This window comes from Geotrypetes seraphini, chromosome 2 (genome assembly GCF_902459505.1).
Source record: "Geotrypetes seraphini chromosome 2, aGeoSer1.1, whole genome shotgun sequence".
In the NCBI taxonomy this organism is placed as follows: domain Eukaryota; kingdom Metazoa; phylum Chordata; class Amphibia; order Gymnophiona; family Dermophiidae; genus Geotrypetes; species Geotrypetes seraphini.
In genome coordinates, this window is record NC_047085.1 from 409,729,972 (window position 1) to 409,755,141 (window position 25,170).

Sequence of the window (25,170 nt, forward strand, 5' to 3'; positions counted from 1 at the left end):
TGTTTGTGAGTAACATTGCTAAAGGGTTAGAAGGAAAAGTTTGCCTTTTTGCGGATAATACCAAGATTTGTAACAGAGTGAACACCGAGGAGGGAGTGGAAAACATGAAAAAGGATCTGCAAAAGTTAGAAGAATGGTGTAATATCTGGCAACTAAAATTCAATGCAATGAAGTACAGAGTAATGCATTTGGGGATTAGAAATCGGAAGGAGTCTTATGTGCTGGGAGGCGAGAGGCTGATATGCACGGATGGGGAGAGGGACCTTGGGGTGATAGTGTCTGAAGATCTAAAAGTGAAGAAATAGTGTGACAAGGCGGTGGCTGTTGCCAGAAGGATGCTAGGCTGTATAGAGAGAGAGAGGCGTGACCAGTAGAAGAAAGAAGGTGTTGATGCCCCTGTTCAGGTCAATGGTGAGGCCCCGGAGTATTGTGTTTAGTTTTGGACACTGTATCTGGCGAAGGACAGAAAAAGACTTGAAGCGGTCCAGAGGAAGGCAACAAAAATGGTAGGAGGTTTATGCCAGAAGACATATGAGGAGAGACTGGAAGCCCTGAATATGTATATCCTAGAGGAAAGAAGGGACAGGGGAGATATGATTCAGACGTTCAAATACTTCAAAGGTGTTAACGCAGAACAAATCTATTCCAGAGAAAGGAAAATGGTAAAACAAGATGGCATAATTTGAGGTTGAAGGGTGGCAGATTCAAGAGTAATGTTAGGAAATTCTTCTTTACAGAGAAGGTGGTTGATGCGTGGAATGCACTCCCGAGGGATGTGGTGGAGAAGGAGATGGTGACAGAGTTCAAATAAGCGTGGGATGAACACAGAGGATCTCTAATCAGAAAATAATGGGTATACACTGAAGGAACTAAAGCCAGTACTGGGCAGGCTTGCACGGCCTGTGTCCCTTATATGGACATTCAGTTGAGGACTGGCTGGGATGGTTAAGATGGGCTGGAGTGAACTTTGATGGAGACTCCAGTAGATGGAACCTAAGCACACTACTGGGCAGGGCTCTGGGTTTCTGGCCCAGAAATATCTAAGAAAAAGGACCATTTAAACTAAATTAATTTATGAAGCATGTATGGTTGGGCAGACTGGATGGACCACTCGGGTCATTTACTATGTTACTACGTAGTTGTAAAATTCCAAGAAGTTTGGACAGTATAAGCCAGATTTCATGGGCTTATTACATGAATCACTCCTACAGATTCACAAGAAGTGCTATTTTTTAATACATAATCCTTATTGTTGTTATTAAGCACAGTCCCCTCTCCAGTAATTGGATAAACAGAGAACTGATCACATTTCTGATGGCCATCTTCGTGTGTAGAATCTTTAGTCTAGACATCCAAATCTGTCAGCTAAATTGGAATTCCAAGTGTAAGTAAAGACTGGATGGGCTCTCATAATATGCCAATATTTCTTAATACTTTGAGCTATCTTATTAGCCATTGTAGTATATTTCAGATTACAAATGATAGTAGAATCATCTACCAACTCTACAGTTTCTTATATCCCTCAAATTTCAACAAGGATTACTGTAGAACTATCACTGACCTCTTTATTAGATACTTTACGATTGGAGTTGGATCAGCATGCCACTTTTTGTTTAATATCATTAGATATATCAGGAACATTTGATTCAGTGGATCTTCAGAAATTACTGTTGAGATTAAAGACTCTTGGAATGGGTGGTACTGTTTTTAATTGGTTTACTACGTATTTGACAGATTGTTTATTTCAGGTAAGGAATGGAAATAAGATCTCAAGTAAATACTCGGTGAGAAGTGGAGTTCCTCAAGGATCGACACTCTCGGCGTTACTATTTAACATCCATATGGCCACAATAGGTCAGTTGTTTCAATCATTGGAGATTGAATATTGAATATATGCGGATGATATTATCCTTTTTTCCCAAGTGTGTGTATGGGGAGAAACATAGAAACATAGAAATTGACGGCAGATAAGGGCCACGGCCCATCCAGTCTGCCCACCCTAATGACCCTCCCCTGCCTTTATTTGCGAATAGATCCCACGTGTCGATCCCATTTGGCCTTAAAATCAGGCACGCTGCTGGCCTCAATCACCTGAAGTGGAAGACCATTCCAGCGATCAACCACCCTTTCGGTGAAAAAGAATTTCCTGGTGTCACCACGCAGTTTCCCGCCTCTGATTTTCCACGGATGTCCTCTTGTTGCCGTGGGACCCTTGAAAAAGAAGATAACCTCCTCTGCATCGATGCGGCCCGTGAGATACTTGAATGTCTCGATCATGTCTCCCCTCTCTCTGCGCTCCTCGAGCGAGTATAGCTGTAATTTATCTAACCGTTCTTCGTACGGGAGATCCTTCAGTCCCGAGACCATCTGGGTGGCCATTCTCTGGACTGACTCCAGCCTCAGCACATCCTTACGGTAATGCGGCCTCCAGAATTGCACACAGTATTCCAGAAGATCTGGAGAGATTGATGAGTAATTATATGAGTGAGATTGTTGGATGGACGGGAAAGCAGGGTTTGAGATTGAATGTGGAGAAGACGGAGGTAATGTTTGTGGAGAGATCTGACCAGGATAAGTGGACAAAGAAATTAAAGGTGATGGATAAAGTACTGCAAGTGAGCGAGCCAATGACAATTCTAGGAGTAAGACTTGATTCAGGCCTTACAATGAACTGTCAAGTGGCTAAGACAGTACAAGCATGTTTCGCACAGATATATTTATTGTATTGAGTGAAACCAATTCTGTCCCTCTTTTGACTTTCGTACTGTTTTGCAGGCGATGGTCCTGTCAAGGCTTGACTACTGCAATATTCCGAACCTTGGAATAACCAAAACCAGGTGCAGGGCATTGCAAGTGGTTCAAAATGCAGCAGCCAAATTGATAACAGGAACTTCGAGATATGAACATATTACAAACTTATCTTCAACAGTTACACTGGCTGCATTTAGAATTCAGTATGAAGCACTGATGATTATCATCAATTCTTATACGGTACAATCCCTGAATTCTTTAAGAACAAGATGACTAGTTACCAACCGAAAAGATCATTGCACTCTGAAAATTGAGCGCTGCTGAAAGCGAATGTTAATCCAAAATACGTGGAAACCAATGTAATGACCTTTTGTTGTGCAGGGGTAAGATTGTGGAACTCCCTCATTGGGCAAATACAGAAATGTAGTGATAGGATCACATTTAGAAAACTACTTAAAACACAATTGTTTGTAAATATGTTTATTTAAGTAGTGACTTTCCCTGTTCGCTGATTTTCCAAAGGATTTGATTATTTGTGTTTATCTGTTTTATTTGTTGTAAAATTTTATGTATGTAACATTCTTGTAAACCATTTTAGCTGGTAAAGAAATTTTAAAAATAAATAAATGTGGGTTACAATAAGATTCTTAAACCATTAAATATGGTCAACAGTTGATAGGATTAAAGAGAGAAGAGGCATGCACAGGAGGTGAGTCAATTTAAATTGAAAGGAATCTCTGGAATAAGGGGGCTTAGGATGAAGGTGAAAAGGAACAGACTCAGGAGTAATCTAAGGAAATACATCTTCACAGAAAAAGTGATGAATTCATGGAACAGTCTCCTGGTGGAGGTTGTAAATATGAAAACTGTAAATAAATTCAAGAAAGCTTGTGACAAGTACACAGTATCTCTAATGAAGAGATAGTAGATGTCATGGATGGGCAGACTGGAAAGGCCATCTTCATTTTTCTTTTGGTTTTATGTAAAGCTTAAACCCATACTTAGTTAGCTGACTTAGAGCAGTTATAAATGCCAATATCTAAATTTGTTTACAGTATGAATGTATTTGTTGCAAAACTGGAAAATGCATACATATTAGTTAGACTAATCCATATAACATCAATAACATACTCTTTTTAAAATTCTGTGCTATGTAGGTAGCAGCTTTTCTAAAACTGCAACTTAATAGCAAGGAGCATTTATGTGTGTAAATACCCCTCTCCCCCCCTTTTTGTGTTGGTGCTTTGGTCAAGTGGATTATATCTGGGTAGCAGAAGAACTTGTGATGCCCAATGGACTTTAAATGTTGTAGGGATTGGGAGTCACAGAAACTTGTGAGGCATAGTTCTTATAGAACTAAATGTCCTTATTTAAATATACAAACTCTGCATAAGCCTTATAAAATAGCCTCCTCAATTGTTCTCTCAGGGTTTCAACAGCTGGCATTGTGCTAGTTCCAGGTTTCCGGGTCTCGCTGTGAGACCCAGAAACCTGCAACAAGAACCTCCTCGTTATAGCAGGTGTCCAGGTCTCGCTGTGTCTCTGTAGAAAGGACAGATGTTTCAGCCATCATGCTGTGGCTTTCTTCAGGGTATGCTGTGAGTTTCAGAAATACTGGCTATAGATAAGACAGTATTAATAAGAAAAAGGAATACATATACCATGCATAAGCATATAAATAACTGAATTATCCAAGGTGATACAGTTAGTTCACCCTTTATACCTTGTATCCAAAAAAGGTTTCAATGCTAGTCTTTAGACCCTCAGAGACGCCACCAGAAGATCACATTATCATATCTTCTGGCTTTACGCACCTAATCGTCACTGGGTCAATATATGGTGTGTATCAATTACTAATTATTTTATCGTTTTTTTAATTTAGTTAATTTTAAAACAATAAATAGTTTTAAAGAATATTTTGTATAAATTGAATACTTAGCTTCACTGGTGGTTGGTGGTTAGCAAGGGATTAATGAGCCAACATGTTTCACCCGTAGAGGGGGTTTCCTCAGGGCTACTATCCCTTTTTAGTACCAATTTTTTCACGACATGACCACCCAATCTAAGACTTTTAAGATCGATAAAAACGATAAAATAATTAGTAATTGATACACACCATATATTGACCTAGTGACGATTAGGTGCGTAAAGCCAGAAGATATGATAATGTGATCTTCTGGTGGCGTCTCTGAGGGTCTAAAGACTAGCATTGAAACCTTTTTTGGATACAAGGTATAAAGGGTGAACTAACTGTATCACCTTGGATAATTCAGTGATATTCTCTTCCTTGTAAAAAAACTTTTTTGTGTTATATATCAGCCAGATACATCAATTTATTAAGCATATAAATATGCATACATTGATAGCTCTATCTGTATATATAGAGACATTAAGACCACCACTGTATTTAAGATCAAACTTTTTAATGTTTCTGAGGCTCAAATGGAACCACAGGACAACAATAATTTTAAGGCAAGGTCATATAAGTATTCAGCAGAAGATTTATTTGGTTAATTACCGTTAAATATTCAAGTAGAGGGGACTGTTCCATTGGTAATTCCAATTGCCTTGAAGATTCAGGATTTAATTTCTCTGTCTTATACTCCTCACTTTCACCAAGAAGAATCTGGGAGCCTTTTCTCTTTCCTCTGGAGCACTGCCTCTATGTAAAGAGTAAGATAACCACAAGGAAATATTTTATTTTCAGCAATGATATATTGTGTTATATATGAATACCAAAAAGAAGTTAAATGTTTATTGAATGAACATCTGGACTTCATCAGTCTGAAATAAGTGACCCTTCTCAACTCCTTTGTCCTCATCTCTAGATAGCTCCACCATGGGCTACTGTGACAACTTCCTTATAGACTAACTACATGAGATACTATCCTCCTAATTCTATAAATTTGTGTACCCTAATTTCCAAAATGAACGTGCAAGTTATAGAATAAGATCAGTTTTGCATGTAACTTAATTCCATTGAATTAAGACAATTCTTGGCTTTAATTGGACTTAATTGGCACTAATTAGCAGTTTTGCATATAACTGCCCTAAATCACCATTTTATAAGCTATGGGGCTCATAACCAAAAAAAAAGAAAAAAGTCTAAAAAGTGGCCTAAATGGGTACTTGGACGATCAAAAAGCCTAATCGTCCAAGTACCCATAATCAAAGCTGGTTTTAGACGTATCTAAAACCAACTTAGGCCTTTCCCCTGCCTCTAAACGCACAAAGAGAAAAGAGGTGTTTTTAGAGGAGGGGAAAGGGCGGGCGGTGGGTGGGAGGTTGGCTGACCTACACCTAGGCGTACGACAGGTATAACCAAAACATTTGACAGGTTGCCTTGTTGGTACTTATACGTTTTGATTTAGACCAAGCCAAAACAGGTATAAGTGCCGAAAAAGGGGCTGCTGAGCTGATCGCTGCAGCTCAGCAGCCCAGCAACCTGCCTATCGCTGCAGGAGAGATGGCTCATCTTTCCTGCTGCGATGATGATCGCCTACACCCCTTCGAACCATGGCACTTCGGGGTGAGCATCGGGGCGGGGTTTGAGCCGCCTGGGCCAATCAGGCCCTAAGGCCAGCCATTCCCGTAATGGCTGGCCTGTCGGACGGACGGGCTTGGCACCCGTCCGTCTGACCAACGTTTTTTAAGATACGGGGAAGGGGGTGGGGGTGGGGGGGTCGTGGGGTCAGCGGATGGGTCGCAGGTCGGTGGGGGGGCCGATCGGGGGTTCAGGTAGGGCAGTCATGGGGGGGGTTTCATCAAGGGCAGGAGGGCCTGGGATCCCTCCTGCCCGTATTTGAGTGGGGGGTGGGGGTTAAAGGGTGTCGTGGGCCAGGAGGGCTTGGGCTCCCTCCTGGCCGGATCGTGAGGGGAGGAGGGGGAGAGGAAGATCGCTGGGCCAGGAGGGCTCCCTCCTGGCTGGATCGTATGGGGGGGGGGGAGATTGCGGGGCAAGAGGGCTTGGGCTCCCTCTTGTCCCGATGTTGTCGGGGAAGGTCACGGCTGGCGGGGCAAGAGGGCTTGGGCTCCCTCTTGTCCCAATGTTGTCGAGGAGGGTGGATTCTGTAACCGGTGTTGTTTTTGACAGACACCAGTTACAGAATCCAGCTTTTAGGCGAAGGACTGGCTCCTCCTTCGCCTAAAAGCCCTTGTTTTGGACGTTTGGGGCTTAGGCTTTTTTTAGGTAGATTATATGGTGTTAGTGTAGACATAGTGGTGGTCTGGGCATTTAAACAGCTGAACGTAGAGGCAGGCCATTATAAAAAAAAACCTCCTTTTGGATTTTTTTTTGATAATGGACATTTTCCCTGCTTCTACTTTCAACGTTTAAGGCCTTAGGCCAAAAGGAGACTTAGACAGTTTTTTTGATTATGCCCCTCCACGTGCTCAAATTCCATAGCACACAATTTCAAGGGGGTATGGACAGATCAGTGGTGTGTCAGACATTTACAGATGTAAACTATAGAATTCTACTGTTTATGCGCCTAACTGCTTACAGTTATGTGCAAGCATTTAGGATAGCCACTGAGTTGGCATAAATGCTCACGCCTATAATTAAGCATTTGAATATAGACTTATGCTAGTATTCTATCATGTAGCTGTGCGCATAACTACCATTATTGAATTCACACTTAGCATGCATCATCTCAGTGCCTTAATTTCAGTGACCTTCTGAGAATTTATCCCTATATCTTCTTTACAAGTTGTTCTACTCAGTTTCTCTTAGAGAATGGAAAAAGTTAAAAATCTAGTCAATGAGCCTGAGAATTGTGTCGCGTCAACATGCATCAAAAGTTAGTGTCAACTTAACAAATTGGCAATAGTACAGTTGCAAAATCAATAAAGAGTAGTTACTGAATTTACTGGTAGAACTGAAAAAAAAGAGTAAAAAGGGAATAAATGCTATTAAGAAGAGGTTTTAAAATGGTTTTAAAATGGTGAAATTGACCATATATTACTACACATTGAATGCATCAAAAAGCACTTAACTAACAACCTAACTCAAGATTAGTGATGACAGCTCTACACAATAAGAAATATCACCGTAAAAGGTCAGGGAATAAAGAGCTTTGTAGCTAAAGTAAGTCAGCACTTATAACTCTAATGCAAGTGGCTATGTGGCTAATTTAAGCCAAATCTTAAAATAATTTTCCTAATAGATCTAAAACACTACAGAAAAGCATGCTACCTTAAACAACGCAGAACTGTTTAGTAGTTTCATCACAAACCTGGAATTTCCAAAGACAAAACAGGTGAGACAGTTTAAGAAAAGATGAGGGAAAGATGTACTTATTAGGATTCAACCAAATTTTTGTGCCATTATTCTTGTAACAATATAAGATCATTTCAGAATTTCCCTAACTAGCAAAATGCTGCTTAAGTGCTACGTATCAATTTTATAAGCAATAATTGCAAATATATTTTTTCCTGCAAATATTCTTCAAATTGATTTGCAAAATAACTTGTATTAAAAAGTGAACCAGCCTAAACTGTCTTGAGGGGTGGGGGTTGTCAAGATGAAAGAGATTAGTAACAAGAATATTCTATGAAAAGCACCTAAAATCCATATGCCATCAACCTCTACAAAGCAAACAACCAGCTCAGTTGTATTTTCAGGACTCCACTTTATAATAACACGATATAACTCATATAGAGTCCTATTTAGCTTATTATGTCTTGTTTAGCTTATAGACCTCAGTGGTACCACCTGTATGCCACTAAACTTTTAGATCATACAGTGTTCAGGTACCCATAGTCATCATCAGCCTCAATAGATGCATACTTTAAATATTTTTAGATACTTTATTTTAAATAATTAAATAAATAAGTATAGATACTCATCTTCATCTACGCAGGTGGGGGTAGGCACTCCGACATAGATCTATGTTTCGCCCCAAAGGGCTTTATCAAGGAAATCCCCCTTAAATCAAATGGCTCATGTTCCCCGCGTTTGCAGATTTAACCAGGTTTGATATCTAAGTTTGTCCCCATATGCTTTGTGACTATTTTAATAGCCGTCCTCTGCACGGACTCCGTCATGTTTTAATTTTTTGGGGAAAGTGTGATCTCCAGAATTGTACTCTATATTCTTAATGATGTCTCAGCAGAATCTTATACAAGGCATCATCCCCTTCTTTTTTTTCTACTGGCTATTCCTCTTCCTATGCACCCAGGAATCTTTCCAGCTTTTGCCATCATCTTTTCTCCTTGTTTGGTCACCTAAAGACCATCACATACAATCGCACCCATACCCCACTCCACTTTTGTTGTTTACCTTATAAATTGTACCCTGTTCCCTCAAGTTTTTGCAGCCCATATGTAACCCTGCATTTTTTAGCATCAAATCTTAGCTAACAAGTTCTGGCCAATTTTCCAAGCTTCACTAGGTCATTCCTCATATTAACCACACCTTCAGGGGTGTCTACTCTATTGCAGATTTTGGTATTCTGCAAAAAGGCAAACCTTAACAGATAGCCCTTCAGCAATATCACTTACAAAAATGTAACATTCTTTTCCTCAGAGTGAGTTTCATTTACCAATACCCTCTAACTCAACCAGTTCTTAACTCAGTCAGTAAGTTTAGGGCCCATATTGCATATGTTTGGCTTATTTATTAATCATCTATGCATAAAAATGTCAAAGGCTTTGTTAAAATCTAAATACAGAAGAATACTTACAGGAAGTGTAATAAAATGTGAACAAAAATTAAAATGCTGCAAATGAATATTTCCAAGATGAGAAGTTTAGAAGAGCATGCAGAGAACACCAAGCTAATAACATATGGTTACAGTGCTTATTTGTTGCACCTCCTAGCCAAAAACTTCAGTGTCTCAGAAATAAAGACTAATATTGAAATTGCCAAATTCCTCCATACACAATGGATTCCCAAACAGCTTACTGTTCTGCACAAGCAAAAGGATGTGAAGATTGTGACCCAGTTTCTTAGATGGTATGAACAAGATCCAAATATTCTGGAGAGAAATGTCACTGACAACAAGACGTTGGTGCATCACTGCGACTCGGAAAGTAAAAGACAAAGAATGATGAAGTAAAGTGCTCACCTGCCTTCGGGAGCAACCGAAAAATAACTTCTCTGCAGAAATACAGAAGTTAGTTGAATGATGCAACAAATGTGTCATCTTGCATGGGAACTACAGTGGTGCCTCGCATAACGAACGCCTCGCACAGCGAATGCTGCGCACAACGAACTTCTTGTCTTGATTCGTACAACGGACTTCGTTTCACACAACGAAGTCGCCCGAGCTGCATCCTTCCGCGCAGACACTGCGCTTAACTGCCCTCTCTCACTTGTTTCCCCCGATTATCCAGCATCTAGCCCTCCCCCCCAAACACTTCCTGTTTCCAGCGAGGCGGCCCACGTCAGAGGGGACGGGGTATCGAAGCGCGAGCGAGCTGCGGAAGTGGTGTTGGTGGTGGACGGCCTCAGGTATGAGTTAGGATGGTGGGGTGGGGAGGGGAGGCCTGAGAGCGAGCATGCGCGCACAGAGAGGAGACGGGGAGAGACGCGCTGGATTGGCAACGGTTGCTCTCTGTCGCCTCCCGGCTCCAGCGGCGTGACAGTTTTCAAACAGGCGTGTGGTTCTTTCTAAGCAGAACCACCAGCTTTAACGGTGCTGACTCCTGACTACAGCCTCCAACAGATGACTGCTTCCCATTGCATCCGGCCGCTGGCAGGTCTCGCGCGCAGCAGCCAATGGGTGCCAGCCACGAGTCGGCCAGCAACAGAGGGGGGAATCAGGAGAGACGAGCATCAGAGGGTGGAGGAGAGGCAAGGTAGAAGAAGAAAATCAGAGAGGAGGAGAGAAGCAGAGAGAGAGATTGGACAAAGAGGAGGGGATGGTGAAGGAGGAAGAGAACAGAAAAGGAAAGCATAGGAGGAGCATTAGAGAGGGAGAGGAGAAGACAGTTTGCCAGCCTGAGAAACTCCCTAACCCCTTATGCTGCTGCACAGGGAAATGGGGAAAAATGACAGACAGACAGCGGGAGGGAGGGAGACAGAAAGAAAGAAAGAAAGACACAGGGGCAGTGAGAGGGACAGAAAGACAGACAGAGAAAGGGGGCCAGAGAGAGAGTCAGCGGGAGAAGGAAAGGGGGCTGCTTTGGGGGGCGGAGCTACTCTCGCCGCTTCCCCGATGCTAGAAAAAAAAAAAAATGAACAGTTAAGTCCCAGTTTTTGCAGCTGAGACTCTGCCCTCTCTCACTGTAAAATTAGACTCTACTTAGTCTGTCTTTAAATTTAAAAAATGTGTGTTGTTTTAAAAAACAATTATGTTTTTAGATGTATCTAAATAAAAATAATAACAAAAAATTTATCTTTTTTTATGTCATCTTAGCATATTTTATGCTACAGAACGAATTATTTTTTTTTACATGTATTGTTATGGGAAAACGCGTTTCACATAACGAACTTTTCGCATAACAAACTTGCTCCTGGAACCAATTAAGTTTGTTGTGTGAGGCACCACTGTATGTGGAAAAGTGATATGTTCAATTGATCACAGTTACGGTACTTCTATTAAAGCCGTTAAATGTATTTTGCCTTAACTTTTTGATTTACCCTCATAACTCAAAGACATTTTTTGTTGTCAATATCTTGCTGGGTGAGGGCTATCCGTCATTGAACTTGAAGAAATAACTCAAATTTAGATACACCAGTTGGTATGAATTATTGGCCAATTTAGTCTCTAATGTTTTGCTAAAATTATTAAGAAGACTGGTTGGAAACAATTGTACTTTTATTGAAAAGAACAATAGCCTTGATCATTATCAATTGGACTTTGCCTTGCTATCGAACTACGACACTTTTGCTCTCTAATTTAAATGTTTCAAATATAATTTTTACATAGACACAAACCCTTTGTTGGTATAGCTGGGTATTTTGTCTTCCTTTTATACTTTGAACCATAATATTTTGCTATACTGATTAAGTGAATGCAGTATAAGCTCTGTTTACCTCCTTTTTGTAAGGACGAGTTTTCCCTTTTTCAAATAATTTTTTCCCCTTTCTACTGTATTTTCATTATTATTGTCCTTTCTTTCCTATCAATAATGGAGTTCTACCCTAATTCCTTTTGTTCCTGTTTTGTTTAGTGATTTTGTTTTGTCCTGTCATGATTCTGTTGATTTTATTTTATGTTTTTAGCCTTGTTACTTACATTATGTAAACCCTTTTTAATGCTTAGTAAACCGCTAAGAAGTTTTGATTTGGCGGTATAAGAAATTTTTAATAAACTTGGAAACTTGGCAAATTTAACCTCCCAATTAGTCAATTTTGAGGACTAGGCGAGTTTGTTTATTTTTACAAGATTTTAAAAAGTCAGCTGCAAATTTGGAAGAACGTTTTTTAAATAGAGGATACTAAAAAATAATCAGACAAGCTTATTTACGAGCACAATTCACTCAAAGACAATTATTATTGTAAGAAAGTTCTAAGCAATCTGAAGAAGAAAAATTGATATGCGTGTTACCCTATCAACTGTGGTTAATAAATTTCTCTCTCTGATAAAAGAACATTGGCACATCCTCTAGCTGCATAATGTGTTATCCCTGCTACTTATATTTGCTTTCATGTGGGGTAGAATGACTGGACAGAGGTTCACCTGTTAGAAATTTGGATATAAAAATAGAATAGGAAAGGGCACCAATAGGGTGCCCAAACAATTGAAGAAGACCAAAGATCCTCAAAGAGGTAGAGCGATAAGAGCATTGAATAATACTGATTGCACGACTACACATGTAATATATATTCTGATCTGTCCATGCAATCTAGTGTATGTCAGACGAACAACTCATCCTATCCAGATTAGACTCAATTAACATAAATCTAGGATATGAACCAAGAATATTCAGGGACCTCTGCCAGCTTTTAGTTTGTTTGTAATACTGGAATTTACGGTAAATGAACATTTATTTTGTGTGTTTGTGAATAAGTGCATTTAGAGCTGTTTGGGATGTCAGCCAGAGTTCTTTATTCAATTGAGAAAGGTGATGACATATTGGCATTTGGTTGTTTGACATCTTTTCACTATATGCTTGTTTCTTGGGGTCACATAAGATATAATGTCACCTCATAACACTACTTTGATGGTTTTCCAGTAAAGGGTCGGATTGGTGGTGTTCATTAAATTTAGCAAAATCATTCCATTTATTCTGTAAAAATGTTGAAAATCTTTATCCTCCAACAAATATGCAGGAAACCTCCAACCATTATTTCTCAGGGGCCAACCAGGAAGCTACAGGTCCAACCAAATAAGAGCATGGAATGATATCTCTAATGGGCCTATCTCAGCCCCTAGAACACAAGCAAACACTATTTTAGATATTAAGATGTAATCGAACCGGGAAAGCAAGTTATGAACTTGATCAATGGGTAAAGTCAGACTCCATAGGAAGAAGTCGCCAGGGTCTATAAGCGTAAGGGCAGTACAATGATAGGGGACACCCCTAGACTCCATTCCACATTGGGGACGCCCTGTTGGTAAATTGTCTACCTGAGGGTCCAATACCTGATTCAAGTCCCCTGCCAAGAGGAGAGGGGTGGTCAACTCTCATATACCCAAATGGGCTAGATCAGTGAAGAAGGAATGAGTGTATATGTTGGGAGCATAAACAGCTAATAATCTGAACACAGTGCCCTGAATTGTGATCTGCAAAAGAAAACTTTGACCATCCTTATGGTGCAGTTTAATCTCACCTGGCAAGTGCTTTCTAACCAGCACTGCTACACCAGCTCTCTTGTGTGTAGAAGAGGAGCAAACAACCTCACCCGCCCAGCCCCTCCTAAGTTTCTGATGTTCCGCATCTGTTAACTTTGTCTCCTGCAAACATGCTATGTCACCTTTATGATGTTTCAACTGAGATATTTTTGTCTGTTTCACAGGAGATGATATAACAGACACGTTTCAAGAGATTATCCTTAAACCCTGAGCGGCCATATCATCTCCAAAAGAAGATATCTGCATATTCCTATGCTCGTCCTTTCTCTCGGTGAGCCGAGCCTTTCCTCAAGAGTTATTCTGCACAACAAGGTCACCAAGAGGAAAACTTGGAATAGGAAAAAGGAAATTAGGTGCATTCTAGAATCCTTAAACAACTGAAAAGAAGTAACATAACCATGTATACACACCCTAACTATCTCCGCTGCCCTGAAATCCCCACCCTAGAGAACAAGAGACCGTAATTATACAGAAGATGAATGAAGATCCCAATTCTGCTCATTCTTACCTTCCCTCCCCCACACACATACACCCCATACCTCCCCAATACACTCATACCAAATAAAGCCGGTGAAGCCAGGAACTAGATCATTAGTGATGGATAAGTCCTCACACTTCACGCTCCCTTGTTAGGAAAGTGCACACTAGTAAAACAGCCAAAGTCAAAATAGATTATGGAGCCATTTCTGGTGCTTCATTCAGAGTATTCAGGAAGCCTTGTACTGCTTTTATGGACTCATAAGTTACCCATTTCCCAGAGACACAAACTTTTAATACTGCAGGATAAAGCAACATAAAGCTAATCTTTTTGTCCACCAAGGTAAGCAAATGGGATGAAACTTCCTTCTGCGCTCCTGCAGAGCTGGTGAGAAATCATGAAATATCTTTATTGGGTGTTCTTCCTACAGCTCTTTTCCTTAAAGCCCCGCAAAATATCAATTTTATGAAGAAAGTTATGAATCTTTGCGATCACCACTCTGGCCTGCGTGTAGTCTTTTTGACGCTGACCCATGCAGTGTGCACAGTTCACACAGAGGACGCCCGCCCTGGGAGTAAGTTGAAATTCTTTCGCTACCGAGGACTCCAATAGTTGAGGCAAAATATACTCTAGTAAAGTCTCAGAGAATCCCACAAAATTACATCTCTGGGAACGGTTCTTAACATCTTCCAGTTTGTTAGCGTGTTCAGTGAGCTGCTTTTGTAGCTGCTGAACCGTGGGGGCCATGGCGGTGTCGGCGTCTTCCAATGTAGAAGCTCATTTTTCCAGCTCATCCATGTGACTCGTAGTGTCTATTAGCAGAATGTCCATATAAGTGATTTGGTAAGAAAGTTGTTCTAACCAAGGGTGTAAGGCAGTGGTTATCGCCAAGGTGAGTTGTTGTAGTTGTAAAGTTGTAAAAGATAAGGTGTCTTCCAGGTCATGCACCACCATTTTGTCCTCAATCGTGAAATTTTTTCCTTCTTTTTTTTTTTACGTTTTCGCTGCCATGCACTCGGCATGTTGTTCTAGGTATTTATCCATTAAGTAGTTATCCGCAATCTGGCATAGTACGACCGCTGATTAATCAGAAAAATTAAGAAAGGAATGAGGTTGAGGCACTGGGACCCAAGAGCTGAGTCTGCTCGGGTCAATGCATCACGTAATTCTTAACAATAAGGTATTTAAATCACAAAAAAAGAGCATGGAATCCTCTCAACCAACCTTTTTATGATGCCCCTGACCTGGCAAAAAAATTTCTCATATTGTAGGCATGTCAAGAGCACTGTTTCCTTCTATGCATTGTGGAGGAATAGTTATTATTCTCATTACCATTCATTTTAATGAAGTTTACTCCCATTCTACTAGGGCTGCCGATTCGCCGATTCGAATCAATTCACTTAAAAAAACCATCAGACTTATCGATTCCAGGAGTCTTGACATACCTCCAGGCCTCCTAAAGTAGCAGCAGTGGTGGCAGTGACTGACTTGGCACTGCGCGGTGAACAGGCTTCTCCTGGCCTGCCTCGCTGGGGGCTTCCCTCTACAATGTCACTGATGATGTGTCAGAGGGAAGCCCTGTTCACCATGCTGCCTCTTTCAAGCTGGTCACCGCCACTCCCACTGCTAATTTAGGAGACCCAAAATGGGGTGGGGAGTCGGTCAGGAGGTACTGCATAGGAGAATAGGAAGGATGGAAAGCTGCTGCACAGGGAGATAGGAAGGAGGAAAGCTGCTACACAGGGTGATAGGAAGGATGGAAAGATTCACATGGGGGGAGAGAGGAGAGGAAGAATTGAAGATGGGATGGAGGAAAGGAAGGGAGAGATGCAACAGAGATAGAAAGGGGTTAGAGGGAGATATTAGTTTAGTTTATCATCATTTCTAGTTCACCTTTATCCACAATAATTAACAAAATAACTTGCCCATAACAATCAAACTTATCACCAAATGACATACTTCATGGTAGAAAGCATATATCTTCCTATCCATTGTTTCAGTTATTATATTGCATTAAATACCATATTCATAGTACAAAATAGATGGGGGGGAGTTAACATTTGTTTAAATTCCTGCAAATCTTTCAACTGTCGTAAATACACTGGTAATTTGTTACACTCTGTATGTCCTACACAAAAGAACACACTTCTCCTTGTATTCTCATAATGAAGGCTTTTTGAAGATATAACAATCAAACTTGCCTACACTGAATATCTTAATTGTCTCATTGGGATATACTGTATCAGACGATCACATAAATACCTAGGCGCCACTTGATTAAAACTCAAATAAGCCATCAGCAATAGTTTGTATTTTACTCAAAACTCCATAGTCAACCAGTACAATGCAATATAATGTCTTGTGGAAAACACCACCTCCCAACAAGAGTGAAACTATCTTTAGAATTGGGACAAAAAAATCTGGAAATAGTAGCTACGTGTACTCTCCTCACTATGTGTCTGGCATTCAGCTCTTGAAAAAACAGGGGGCAGGTATCTTTGTTTTTTTGAGAGCTGAATGCCAGACACATAGTGAGGAGCAGTGTTCCTGCTAAGCTGCGCTGGCGTGCGCTGGCGCACAAAATATCACATCGCAGCGCACAAGTTTCTCGTCACAGCGCACGGCGTACGGCAGATGGCAGGGCGGCGAGAGGAGAATCGGGCGAGTTGGCTCATAACTTGCTGGCTTTTAGCTCACAGCGAAAAAAGTTTGCTCACAACACCCGCCCGCTTAGAGGGAGCACTGGTGAGGAGAGTACACGTAGCTATTATTTCCAGAAAAAGTTTCATTGCATTTGGGATTAATCACTATATGAAAAGAGAAAAGACTCCCGAGACAGGCAAGATCCAAAACACTGGCCGTGTCGGGTCATATATTTTGAAATAAAGTAATTTTTGTCCCATTTCTAAAGGCAGTTTCACTTGTTGAGTGGTGGTGTTTTCCGCTGTATATTTAAACTCCCTTTCTCTGTAAGCTGTAATATAATGTCTTGTAACATGCTCAAATTTTCCAATCTCACACATCCATGTTATTGAGTTTTGAGCCTCTTGAAGGCATGCATACACACGGTAGGCTGTTTTCTGCATCGGGTTAGTAAAAGCGATCGTCGTTAAAGCTGTGAAAACAGGTTTAGCGACAATCGCTGATTTTAGTGCATCTAACCCTTAGTGTTTTGCATTTCAGCTGTGACCAGAGAATGCTTAGAGTTTGGACAAGGAGATTGTGTAGTAAGGAAAGGACAGAGCCACTGTTGGCAGATAACCAGAGAAAGAGGCATAGGTAGGAATGTGTTTTGGTTGGAGCAAGAGGGAATAAATAAAAGTGTTTGTTATTTAGTGATGAAAGCACTTTTATATCCCTGGAAATCATGAAAAAACAAATCGTGAGAAAGTTCCCATGAGAGGAATATAAACCAGGGCAAAAATATTTTGGTTAAGTATCTAACAAAGGTGGTGATATTGGTATGCATAGCAGCCAGAGGAATTGGCAGACTTCACATTGTTTAGATCTCCTACCCAGGACAGGATTAATTCTTTTTTCTTTTATTATAAAATTCAAAACAAACAACAAAGATTACCATACCAGTGCCAGTGTACAGTTTTAGTTCTATGCAAGCCCCAAACATCTCTGAACAAATCTCCCCTTCCTTCCCTTCCCACCTATTGCCCAGGACTTTAACTCTGAACCCTTTCCATACGTATTAAAAAAAAAAAAAGTGTTCAAATGCATTGTAAAGCAGTAATACTATCCAAAACATAAGTCTATATTAATAACCATTAACCCATATGAATGTATAAACAACAAAATCTGTAACTCCTCTGGTACATTCCACAACAAGGCAAGTGGTCCACCAAAGAATCCAATGTGGAACAAACGAAGATCAGCAGACAATAAAGAGATTCAAATAAGGTTTATTCAAGATGCTCCCAGGAACCATGCCTGATGCATTTCGCCAAACAAGGCTGGTCAATGCTAACAAACAACCATGTCTTTCATACACATAGGACACAGAACCACCATCACCCAGTATGGAATACGTAACCAAAACTGCCCCTCCCCCTTTTTTTTTTACAAAAGCACTAAAGAGGTTTTTAGCACTGGTGGGCTGAATGTTATGAGCTGTTCTGACGATCATAGAAATTCTATGACAATTGAAGCAGTGCAGAACATTCAGCATGCTGGCTTGTGTTACAAACCGAAGGAACTGTACAGTTTAGGATCCCCCAATACTGAACAAAACAAAGATAGCAGATGTAAATTTGAAAAAAAAGAGACATAACAAATCACTTTACAAATTAACAAATATAAAAAAAGAAACAAAAAATGGAAAATAAGATAATACCAATTTATTGAACTAATATATTTTTTTAATTAGCTTTCAGAGGTCAAACCCTCTTTCCTTAGTATACTGCTGTTACAATATCCTGTCCTGACCTGAGGAATGAGAATTTGGTCTCTGAAAGTTAGTAAAAAATGTATTAAAATTAGTCCAATAAAACAATCACTGTATTTCCACTTTCTATTTATAAACATTTATCAACACAGCTACAATACTAATTTATCCTAAATCAAAAAAATTAAAAATATAATTTTTTTTTTCAACCTTTGTTGTCTTGATTTTCATATAGGCTATCAGCTGAATTGTGCTTGGGTATTTCCATTTGCAGTAGAGTTCTCCATAGTTTATTGTAATCCACAGTCAAAAGCTTTGCTGTGGCGATGAAGCAAAGGTATAGGGATTTTTTGTATTATTTGTTCTTCTCCAATATTCATCTAACATTGGACTAGGACTTAAAAACGAGTGGCACCTAACAACCGTTGTCGCCCGGTTTCTGCTTTTTTCATCTTGCCATTTTCTTCCTTCCTTCTATCCACTGTCTGCCCCTTCCAGAAACAGTCTGCCAACCCCCTTCCATCTTTCCCATTTCTCCTCCTCCCCCCCGCCTTGGTCTGGCATCCATCTTCTTCCCTCTGTTCCCCTCATGGTCTGGCATTTCTCTTTTTCCATCGCTCCTCCCCTCCCACCTGTGGTTTTTAGCATCTTTCTTCTCATTTCCTCTACTCAGATCTGATATCTCTGTCTTCTTCCCCGTTCTCTGGCATCTTTCTTTCCTCTCTCTTCCCTTTCCTTTTCTTCTCTGGTCTTCCTTCTCTATTTTCTGCCTTCGTCTAAATGACATTATTTCTTACTATTCAGTCCTCAGTTTCCCTTTTCACTGTGTCTACCCACAGCATGCCACCCCTACAGACGAGCAGGAGGAAGGAGAAGGAGTTTAGAGGGGAAGAACTCCTCCATCTATCCCCCCTTGAAACAATTTACACCTATGCTGATGACATCCTTGTCCTTCTTGAGACCGACTCGAACCTCACCGATCTCCCACTGAATATATCCTCCTGTATCTCAAACCTCCAATCTTGGGCCCACTCCGTCCAAATGAAATTGAACGAATCCAAGACAAAACTACTTTGGCTTGGCCCAAAATTAGCCCAGCTACCCCCCTCAATCCCACTACCTTCCGGCTCCTCTCTGCAGCTCGAATTCTCCAATAAGGTCCTAGGTGTCATCATTGATTCTACACTGCCCTTCAACGACCACCTCAACTCCCTGGTAAAAAAATGCTATTTCAGCCTTCACATGCTGAGATCAGTAAGATCCTGTTTCCATCAAAATCACTTTGCCGTTCTCGTCCAATCCATCATCCTCTCCAGACTGGACTATTGCAATTCCATCTTCATATGCCTAACGAAGAAAAACCTCCACAGACTCCAGCGGATCCAAAACGCCGCGGCCAAACTTATCTTTTCTAAAAGTAAATTTGATCACGTCTCACCTCTCCTTTCCAAGCTCCACTGGCTTCCAATAACTTCCAGAGTCCGCTTCAAATGCATCAGCTTAACCTTCAAGATCCTCCACGGCATCCTTCCTCCATTAATTCCTCTATCCTGGAATTCCTCGAATCTTAGTACCTCCAGACCTACCCAAAAATCAAAACTTTCCTTCCCCTCATTAAAAGGCATCTCCCACCCAGGAAAACTGGGGACTTCCCTCCTCTTCAGACTCACCGAGCTCTGGAATAACCTCACCTCCCCCCTTCGGAACCTGAGTGCTCTCCAACCCTTCCGCAAACACCTGAAAACCTGGCTTTTCTCTAAAATCTAACCTCTCCCCCCCTCGCACATCCTAACTCTCTAACACTCTTCTCCCCTCCGATCTTCATCTAACCCTTTCCCTGGAGTTCCTTTCTTATTACAATCCCTGTAAACCGTGCCGAGCTCCACGACCATGGAGATGGTGCGGTATAAAAACCTAAGGTTTAGTTTAGTTTAGTTTAGGAGGAGAAAAAGCAGAAGGAAGCAGACAGCTAGAGAGAGAACTAGGGGTAGCGGCAATAGTTAGCTCCGCCCACCCCCAACATCACCCACCAGAGCTCCCCCTTAAAAGGGGAGGAGCCAACAGCAAACTAAAGGCTCGGGCAGACGAGCAGGAAGAAGGAGGTGTTTTGAGGGGCAAACAAAAGAGAGAGAAGAGGGGGAGAAAAAGCAGAAGGAAGCAGAGAGCAGAGAATTAGGAGCAGCAGCGAGAGTTAGCTCTGCCCAACCCCAACGTCATCCACCAGAGCTCCCCCTTAAAAGGGGAGAAGCCAACGGCGCTCAGCTGTTCAGCAAGCGTTAAAGATGCTTGCCTTAGCGAGAGCGTCTTCCGCGAAGGGCCTTAAGAAGGGAAGAGTCACTGAAGAAGAGCAAGAGGACAGCCATAGCAGACACAGAGGACAGCCACAGCAGACAACAGACTGGCAAGCGGACAATAAGAGAAGCAGCAGACAGAAGCAGAAAGTTGAGCTACCCAGTTTTCTGCACCGTCTGCCATAGGTATGACTACCTCTCCTCTGGGAGGCGGTCTTATGTATGCACGCGATGCGAGGAACTGAGAGCTTGAAGAAACAAATCAGGCTCCTGGAAGGCTGAATACTGGAACTGGAAGCACTTCGACCAGTGGAGGAGGACAGAGAGGCACAGAATGTCAACTCAGAGGAAACCATTGAGGAAGAAGTCAGTGAGTTAGAGAAGTTCATCGAGAATGCATACAGGGATGCTGTAGAAAATCACCAGCGACAGTAGAACTGCAAAGATACACCTACAAGGAGTGAGGACCACCTGGAGGACAACCACAAGGAAGAAATAGGTGACACAGTGAGATCTTGAAACAGCGGAGGGAACCCACATGAAGACAAGTCCGGTGCAAGCCAACGCTAGGATGGGGGAAGATGGAAGTGCACAGAAGACACGGACCTATGCTTGGAGAGATGGTCATACATCAGGGACACAGACATGCGGTTAAAGAGGCAAGAGAAGATAGAGAGGACAGAAATCGTCATGGGGGACTCCATCATCAGAAAAGTCAACAGCCATATAGCAAGAGGAAGACAGAATCAGCTGGTGACCTGCCTACTGGGAGCCAAGGTAGAAGACATAGTGAGCCGCCTCGACAGGATCATCGACAGCGTGGAAGAGGAAGATACGACGGTGGTGATCTATGTGGGGACAAACAACGTGAACAACAGGAACTACAGCAGGAAAGGACAGAAGGACCAGTTCCGGATCCTAGGAGGGAAGCTGAAAACCAGAACGCAGAGGGTAGCGTTCTCAGAGATCCTGCTGGTACCCAGGGCCGAGAAGAGGCAGATGGAGCTGCAAGCAGTCAACGCATGGATGAGGCACTGGTGTTAGGAAGAAGGATTCCACTTTGTGCGCAACTGGACAACATTCTGGAGGAAGATCAAGCTATTCAGGAAGGATGGACTCCACCTCAGCGGAGATGGAACGAGGCTACTTACAAGCAACATCATGAGAGAAATTGAGAAGTTTTTAAACTAAGAAGAAAGGGAAAGCTGACAGTCGACTATAGGAATCGATGGTTTGGGAATCGGTATACCCAGAGGATATCGTGCAAGAAGACAGCGGGGAAGACTCACCGGATCATAGGCAAAATAGAAATCATGACGGATCGAAAAGGACACAAGAGGGAAGAATTTGCAAGAAAGTAACAGGCGACAAACTCAAGTGTATATACACAAATGCAAGAAGCCTAAGAAACAAGATGGGGGAATTGGAAGCTATGGCACAAAAAGATAACCTTGACATTATCGGCATCACTGAAACATGGTAGAACGAGGAAAACGCCTGGAACACTGTGCTACTGGGATACAAACTATACCACAGAGACAGAGTAGGTCAAAAAGGTGGGGGTATTGCCCTATACATCAAAGAAGGAATTGTGTCTACCGGAGAGAACACGACGGAAACGAAAAAATAAGGTAGAGTATATGGGACAAAAGGAACGGAAACGAAGATCGGCACCTACTACCGACCCCCAGGACAATCTGAAGAAATTGATGAAGAGATGACGGATGAGATTAAACGCAATTGCATGGGAGGCAATGCAGTTATCATGAGTGACTTCAATTATCTGGGGATAGACTGGAACCTAGGCACCTCCAGCTGCAGTAGGGAGACCAAGTTCCTGGATGCTGTAGGCGATTGCTTCCTGGAACAACTTGTCAAGGAAAATACAAGAGGAAATGCAATTCTGGACTTAATTCTAAATGGACTATGAAAACCGGTGCAAGGTATAGAAGTAGAAGGGATGCTGGGAAGCAATGATCACAATATGATCCACTTCGTCCTGAATAAGGGAGCACAACATTGATCCAGAACGTCGAACACGGCACTGAACTTCCGAAAAGGAAATTACGAAGGGATGAGACTCATGGTGAGGAAGAAGATTAAGAAGAGGATAAGCACTGTAAAAATACTAGAGCAAGAATGGTCCCTTTTCAGATCACCGAGGCACAAAATATATATATATATATATATATATATATATATATATATATATATATACATACCACGTATCACCAATGGATCCAAAAGGAAAAAGAACAAGGAACCGGCATGGCTCACTGTAGCGGTGAAGGAAGCGATCAGAGAAAAGAAGACTTTGTTTAAGGAATGGAAAAGGTCAAAAACGGACTAAAACTGGAAAAAGCACAAACAACATCAAAGCAGGTGCTATGAGGCGGTAAAAAGGGCCAAAAGAGACTATGAAGAAAAAATTGCCAAGGAGGTGAAAAACTTCAAGCTGTCTTTTTGATATATTAAGGGGAAACGACCTGCGAAGGAAGCGGTGGGGCCACTGGATGACCATGGAATAAAGGGAGTGCTAAAGGAGGACAAAGCCATCGCCGACAAACTGAACACATTATTTGCATCTGTATTTATCGAAGAGGATATAGACAACATACCAGAAGCCGACAGGCTATACGAAGGAAACGAGGATAGGGAAACTGACAGGATTGACAGTTAGCCTAGAAAAGGCATCCATCCAAGGGTAATCAAGGAACTGAAAGGGACTATAGCTGAACGACTTCAACTAATAGCCAATTTGGCGATCAAATCGGGAAGGATTCCGGAAGACTAGAAAGTGGCGAATGTCACGCTGATCTTCAAGACAGGTTAAAGGGGAGATCCTGGAAACTACAGACCGGTGAGTCTGACCTCAGTACCGGGAAAGATGGTAGAGGTACTGATAAAGGATCACATCATTGATCACTTGATGGACACAATTTGATGAGGACCAGACAGCATGGCTTCTTGATGAGGACCAGACAGCATGGCTTCGGCAAGGGAAGATCTTGCTTGATGAACTTGCTGCACTTCTTCGAGGGAGTAACTAGGCAGATAGACAAGGGCAAGCTGGATTTTCAGAAGGCGTTCGACAAGGTCCCGCATGAACGGCTACTTCGAAAAATTGTGAGCTATGGAATCGGGGGTGAAATACTTGTGTGGATTAAAAACTAGTTGGTGGATAGGAAACAGAAAGTGGGGGTAAATGGACAATATTCGGACTGGAAAAGCGTCATGAGTGGAGTGCCGCAGGGTTCGGTGCTTGGACCCATGCTCTTCAACATATTTATAAATGACCTGGAAATTGGTACGATGAGCGAAGTGATTAAATTTGCGGACGATACAAAGTTATTCAGAGTGGTGAAGACGCAGAAGGTTTGCGAAGACCTGCAACGTGACATAAACACGCTTACGAAATGGGCCGCAACATGGCAAATGAGGTTTAACGTGGATAAGTGTAAGATGATGCATGTCGGTAACAGAAATCTTACTCACGAATACAGGATGTCTGGTGCGGTACTTGGAGAGACCCCCAGGAAGAAACCTGGGAGTACTGGTTGACAAGTCAATGAAGCCATCCACGCAATGCGCGGTGGCTGCGAAAAGGGCGAACAGAATGTTAGGAATGATTAAGAAGGGGATCACGAGCAGATCAGAGAAGATTATCATGCCACTGATATACCTCCACCTGGAATACTACGTCCAGCACTGGTTGCCATACATGAAGAAGGACACGGTACTAATCGAAAGGGCCCAGAGAAGAGTGACTAAAATGGTTAAAGGGCTGGAGGGAGTTGACATACAGTGAGAGATTAGAGAAAGTGGGCCTTTTCTCCCTCGAACAGAGGAGATTGAGAGGAGACATGATTGAAACATTCAAGGTACTGAAGGGAATAGACTTAGTAGATAGAGACAGGTTGTTCACCCTCTCCAAGGTAGAGAGAACGAGAGGGCACTCTCTAAAGTTAAAAGGGGATAGATTCCATATAAATGTAAGGAAGTTCTTCTTCACCCAAAGAGTGGTGGAAAACTGGAACGCTCTTCCGGAAGCTGTTATAGGGGAAAACACCCTCCAGGGATTCAAGATAAAGTTAGACAAGTTCCTGCTGAACCAGAACATATGCAGGTAAAGCTAGTGTTAGTTAGGGCACTGGTCTATGACCTAAGGGCTGCTGCGTGAGCGGACTGCTGGGCACAATGGACCACTGGTCTGACCTAGCAGCGGCAATTATTATGTTCTTATGTTCTTTCCTTCATCCCTCCACTATCTCACTAACTCTATCTTCTTCCCCCATCCAGCATATGCCCTTTTTCTTTATCCTCTCCTTCTATTCAGTATGTGTTCTTTTTCTCCACTTCCATTCAGCATTTGCTCTCCCTTCTCAAATGACATCCATCTGCCCCCTTTTCTCTCTCCCCTCTTCTCCCTACTTTCATCATCTGCCTCCTTCTCTCTCTCTCTTCTCCCTACTTCCATCATCTGCTTCCTTCTGCCCACTTCTATCATTATCATCT

The 25,170-nt window shown here is 41.9% G+C and overlaps 1 protein-coding gene across 1 annotated transcript in view; it reads right to left on the bottom strand.

Annotated features, from left to right (window-relative positions):
• Positions 1–25,170, bottom strand: part of PHF14 (PHD finger protein 14) — a 677,625-nt gene that overhangs the window by 332,268 nt on the left and 320,187 nt on the right. Inside the window, 1 exon segment of the mRNA XM_033931008.1 lies at positions 5,270–5,413. Coding sequence (XP_033786899.1) covers positions 5,270–5,413 — 144 coding nt within the window.